Source organism: Pyxicephalus adspersus, chromosome 4 (assembly GCF_032062135.1).
Source record: "Pyxicephalus adspersus chromosome 4, UCB_Pads_2.0, whole genome shotgun sequence".
NCBI lineage: Eukaryota > Metazoa > Chordata > Amphibia > Anura > Pyxicephalidae > Pyxicephalus > Pyxicephalus adspersus.
This window is the reverse complement of record NC_092861.1, coordinates 12859494-12865783: the sequence shown is the minus strand read 5'-3', so window position 1 is coordinate 12865783 and position 6290 is coordinate 12859494. Positions and strand designations below refer to the sequence as shown.

General features: G+C 37.5%; 1 protein-coding gene across 1 annotated transcript in view; it reads left to right on the top strand.

The window, feature by feature from the left end:
- Positions 1-2883, top strand: part of LOC140329685 (adhesion G protein-coupled receptor F5-like) — a 24567-nt gene extending 21684 nt beyond the window's left edge. The window contains exons 13-14 of the mRNA XM_072410077.1: positions 754-826; positions 2245-2883. Of these exons, the coding sequence (XP_072266178.1) occupies positions 754-826; positions 2245-2315 (144 nt within the window). The 3' untranslated portion in view covers positions 2316-2883. The remainder of the gene's footprint in view (positions 1-753; positions 827-2244) is intronic.
- The last annotated feature ends 3407 nt before the right edge of the window (positions 2884-6290 follow it).

Here is a 6290-nt window from a genome sequence, read left to right as displayed (position 1 = left end):
GGAGGGTATGACTGCAGGCAATATGTATAGGAGAGGAGTGTGGGGGTATAATAGCAGGCAGTAAGTGCAGGAGAGGAGTGTGGAAGGTATACTAGTGGGCAATATGTAATAGAGTAGTGCAGAGGCCATGATATTTAGCAATATAACGGCAGAGAATATGTGCAGGGAAGGGTAGTACCAAGGACTGTCTCTGTGTTTAGTAACAGTGGAGAGGAGCTGGTGCACAGATAATATTTGTTAGACTGCAATCATTCACTACTGCTTTCTATTAAACATTCCCCTTGATTTGTGCTATTAATTATATTAAAACGATTGTCAGGAGTTTTACAATGTCCCTACTTAACCTAAAAATGAATTGTGTTGCATTAGGAGATTTCACTTCCCCTTTGGGTAAAGGTTATGATTAGGACAAGGGAAATCTTTCTGGATAACAGTAAAACCTGACAAGGGTTCTAACCCGTCTGCTAAACAAAAAGAAAAGGCTTTGGATAGCGATATAATATATAAAATGTTTGTTTTGCTGTAAGTAACCCCAGACACATAGCCACTACACTACATTATAAAATCTAATCTTGTTTTATTTCTTAAAAATGACTTTGTTGTAGGTTTTTTTCAATGTGTCAATACTTCTAACCAGCAAACAATCACAATCTGTACCTAGTGCCACAAATGTTGCTATCAGTACTTATTACTTTTTTTAGTATAGTGGTTTAGAACTTTGCAAATCATCAGCAAATTGTTTTAATTTCACAGACAACATCTGCAGATTCCTCGGGAACCTCAAGGTCAATGAAAAGTCCCGCTCGGGGTCTGTTTGGCAAAAAAGGTGTGTATGGGGTAATGCACAGTTTTTCTAGTACAAGGTTTGTAAGCCACTTGCATGGGTGGAAGAAATACATCATTATCTTTATGACTTCCATGACTTCTCCCTAACACATTGATCATATGATATAATACTTTGCAATAACACTTTATGATACACAGCATATTATGAAGATCTTCAGAAATCCTAAAATATATAATAGTACATATATGTCTTAATAATGTATAAATGCTGTACCCACTTTGTACTTCAATTAAAAACTCACCTGCCAACTGGTAGAAAACGTAAAGCTAGTCAATTACAACTTGTATTAGGCTGTGTTTTCTCAGCAGCGCAGCTCTCTTTGCTCCCCCCATGAAATCAGTAACTCAGCTGCTCAGCTCCCCTCCCCAAATTTGAGCAGATTCTCAGCAGCTTAGGTTCCTCTGCTTCCCTGTCCCAGCAGTGACTCAGCAGCCTAGGTCCCTCAGTTGCCCCATTTCACAAGTGACTTAGTTAGCTCAGTTCCCCTTTCTTCCCACTTTAAGCTTATATTACACCTCTGCTCCCCCCCTTCCAGCATTGACTCAGCAGTTTAGCTCCAATTTTAGCAGTGACTTGGCAACTTAGCTTCCCCTTCTGCTCTCCAGAAGTAGCAAAGCAGATCAGCTCACCCTGACCCCTGCTAACAAGGATTCATCATGCCAGCTCCCCTGCTCCTCCATCCTAGCAGTAATTTAGCAGCTTAACTCGCTGTGCACCCCATACAGCAGTAACTCATCAACTCTCCAACAGTGACATCACCATAGCTGCCCCTGCTCCTCCACCCCAGCAATAACACAGCAGATAACCTCTTGCTCCCTCTAAGCAGTGACTCAACAGCTCAGAACACCCTACTACCCACTCACAGCAGCTCAGCTCTCCCTGTTCCCTCTTTCCGGTAATACCCCAGCAATACCCCAGTTTCCCTAGCAGTAACACAGCAACTCAGCTCACCCTGCCCCCCTTGCAGCTCATTTGCCATGCCACTCCCTCCTAGTAATAACGAAGCAGCTCAGCTTCCCCTGACCCCTCTTTCAGCAATACCCCAGCAGCTCAGCTCCCCCCAGCAGAAGTAAAGCAGCTCACTCTGCTCACATCCACAGCTGTAAGTGTGAATTGGGGAACACAAATAAGCTGTGGGCAATCCAGAACAAGTAAATAGGGACTTCTTTATTATCCACTACTCCACAGCCATTATTCCTCTTAGTACTAGAACTAGTACCCTATCCGCATTTCCTTCCACAACCATGCGCTACGCCATGGGCCCTTTCCTCCTTCCTACAGCCACTACAGGAGAGTGAGAGGGAAAATAGTTTTGGTATAAGACTTCTCACTTTCCTTGTGACAGATTGTTTCAGTATATTTGATGCTTTAATATTTGATTTGTTTTCTGATTTCAGCTGCGTACAAATTTTTCACAGCTCAAGAATCAAATGAGACTTCAGGAAATTCCTCCTCGCCGCTCACATAATAAACAGCCGTACAGTGTGACATTTGTGGAGATCAAGAAACGATTTTGCACTCATGAGTGACAACACGCCATTACAAATTTTGCCCTTCATGGCAGTTTTTCCAACCTTTCATTAAGTGCAAGTCATGTACACTTTGTGATTACATTGTAAAATTAGTCTGTATTATAGCTGTTTTAGTTAGGGGTTGGTAAATTGTAGGTATGTCGGAACAGTTTATTTCCTCATCTTGTAATTGTTTTACTGCTTTTCCAAAAGCTCTACAGATGCTAAAGTTCAGTCATCTCCTGCAATATGTACTTCAATATTAATTGCAACATTATTTTCTCCCCCTTCCCCCTGCTCTAATACTAAAAATCACTTTACAGTCTTGCCTTACCAAATTTACTCCTTTAACATGTGCACTGGTTGTAATCTGGAAAATCAGATTAACATTGTTCAATGACCTGTTGACACAAGATAGGAAATTCTTTTATGTATTGATACAGAGTATCCGTTGTACTATTCCAAAGGTCTGTTTAATTGATTATTTTGTTTTCACCATTTACAATATAGCTTGCAGGTACATTACCCATTTGTTGGAAATAATATTTAAAGTAAACCTGATGAGCGAGTATACCTCCATCAAGGCATCAAGGTCACTGTCATCTTAACCTGGGCTTCTTCTGGGTTTGAAGTCTCGAGCCATCTTCATTTGTTGGGTTGGGATGACGTAGCTCCCACACATGTGCACCGGAGTTATCTTATCTCTAACAAAAACGTGCACTGGACTGCACATGTGCAGCTCAATGAACACATAAAGTAAAAAGTTGAGCAGAAGGATCTATGGTAGAAAAGACTTAATAGTCTCATCTGCTAGAAAAATCCAGCCTGTGAGCAGGTTTACATCCTCTATAAGAAATATAATTATTGATGGTTATTAAAAGAGAAAAAAACATCCCACTGTGCGGAGTTCTAATTTTATTATATAATGGCAGAACAATGATGGCACCGTACCCTCCCAGGATGGAATTTATGCTACATATAGTATTTATTAGATTATCTGTATGCAATTAAAAACAATCATGAACTTTTTTTAATTTTCTGTACCAATAAAACATATTGGCTTTATAGCGGTCTTTTCTTCTTCTGCATTCTGTTTCTGGAAGTATGATGGAGTTGAGGGTACATTTTTATCCCTGAAGTCCAGATCTAAAGTATATGTTCCTAGAACAGATGTTGATTTGATAAATTTCCTCATCTATTGGTCTGGTAATGACTCAAAATATTGGATTCCCCTATTAGTCTTATGGTCACCAGAACACATAAATGGGGTGAATATTCCAAAAAGGAACAGATAAAGCAATAAAAGCCTAGCAGAGTGCCCAATTCTTCCCAACTTTATCCAAGCCAAAAAACATTTCTTACTTTTTACACAAATTTTATCTTGGACATGGTTTGTGTGGTATATGTAGTTCTCTCTCACATGACACAAATGTCTTCCTGTTGGATTAGCAAGAAGAAAAATATTCTAAGGATGTAAAAATAGTTTAGAATTAATCAATGTGGTTAATGTCCTAGATCAGTCTTATAGGAGTAAGATAGGGTAAATGCTTGCTGCTAAGGATAGATAGTATTAGGACACAATGAATACCCTGTAAGCTGTTCTGTGAGAATTCACTAAGATAAAGTAAATCCCAGGTAATCTTGCACATTGAAAAGTCAAGCACAGTGAATCCATTAGGTCTACAACTACCCCCCCACCTTTATTAAAACTCTTTGTCAGGGTAGAAACTCACACATCTGTGTATTCACTTACTGTTAGCTGTCTCAATAACTTTGTTCCCAACAGTAACTACTTTTTTTAGGTAATTTAATACTTTCTGAGGTCAGTTTTAAAATTTCCTCCTCCAATTTTGAATTTGTGTTCCCACATTGTTGATCCCAGCTGCATAATAAAATATTCTGCCCCCCAAAACCTTATCCACATCCTTAATGTATTTATAGGTTTCAATCATATCCTCCCCCACCCTCCCTTCATTACAAAATTCCTAAGTGCCTGCCTTGAATACCCAACCATTTAAGAGAAATTAACAAAATGTATCAAGATTGTAGAGCACCAATCCATCATAAATGAAGATCTGTGAACCACTTTCCTAGGATAAGGAGAATAAATTCCTGATCACATCCACTGCAAACTATCATTGAAAAAGCCTGATCCGAATAAAAGGTATTAAAACTTTTATCTTGTCATTGACCAAATTATAACTTGTCTTAGTGTGAACGTATTTGGTAAAAAAAAAAGAAAGTTGGAAGAAATATAGCATAGACTTCGGAAGTAAACTTTGATTGACCATGTTATTAGGTTACTGGATTCACTGGAAGTTTACAGTGGTTTGCTGAGAATTCCCATACATATATTTATTAAACTTTCTGATCCTAACATTTTCAAAGTTTGCGTTGCTCTCAAAACTTGGAAGAGCTTCTAAAGTGATCCTGTCTTAAAAATAAATCCCGGTAAGATTTTTTTTTTACAAAGAAAATACAATCTGTGCCACTGACTGTTCCTTGAACAATGCTCCCATGCAAAGGAATTTTCCTAGAAAACTACAGAAACCAACACATCTGTGAATGTCTCCTATGCTGTAGTTTTTTCTGCCAACCCTTACGTCACAAAAGGATTTATTTATATGTATGTAATTTATGTATTCACCTAACATTTACCAAAATTTGCAAATTCTTTTCACATTGGATTCAATTCATACATGCGTAAATCATGAGAACATGCTTATTCACAAACATTCTACTAGAAAATTGGATGAATCTAGACCCCTTTGTGTATTATAGGAACAATTCTGATTTTCATAACAGAAAAATTTACAATCATACTGAATGTGCCTTTTGTAAACTGAGCTGTAGGTCCAAACCTAGTATAATGTAAATCACCTTAGATTTATTACCTTCCCCAAATAGTTTTAGGAATTCGACGCTCTTACAGTGATTTCGTTTTTTTGACATTCAAATCCAGATGGAAATTTTTGTATACAATTGTATTTAGGCCTTAATGTAAAGAGATTCCAGACAAAGCGAGGGAGCTTAGCAATGTTTGACATAGAATTAGTACTGATTTGCATCCAATTATTATTAAAATCAGTGTGGTGTCACTGTGATGTCTTCTGTACTCCTTGTAGAGATGTACTGAGATAATCGCATCTATCCATATCTCCGAATCCTCCATGGAACACGAACCCTACTGGAAGGTAAGAAATAGAGGGGAGCCTGGTCTGCTATGTATAATGCTGATGTCAATGCCTATGAACATACACATTTAAAGGAAAGCCAATTTAATTCTTCATGTTCCCTGTCTTACATGAGAATCTGATGGGTATCTAAAGGTAAAATGATATATAATGCTGGTGGAGTATTCTTTTTCAAGACTTTTCCATTACCTGGTGATCCTGCTAGATACAAACTTTCTGTTCTACATTCTACAACAATATTCTCTTACTGTACTTTATTAATGGAGCAGCATTGTCACCCTAGGAAAGGATATGTAAAGACCCGCTAGTCATCTCCATACCATAGGGTGAGGAGTTCTGTAATTTACAGATAACTAATGATGGAAATAGAACATTATCATTTCAGGCAGCAACAGAAGGTATTATTTTGCAATTATTGAATGGACATAACAAAAAGATTAAAAAGAACAAAATAACAAGTTTGTTGTTTTAATTTCTATTTTAAATTTCTATTATGGGACTGTTTATTTGTCAACACATAAGACAACAAAGTAATACATTTGCTGGTATATTGTGCTGACCAACTAGACTTCCTTTTTTCCATCTTGTTTTGTAAGCACTTTTTTTTGCTTGTAAACTATTGATGAAAAAAAAATATAACTAAAAAATTAAAATTTTGTGGCATGTTGACAGGAGTTAGTTTAAATAAGAATGTAGATTAGCCCTGAAAAGGAAGCAAGTCATTTGTACATTCAAAGG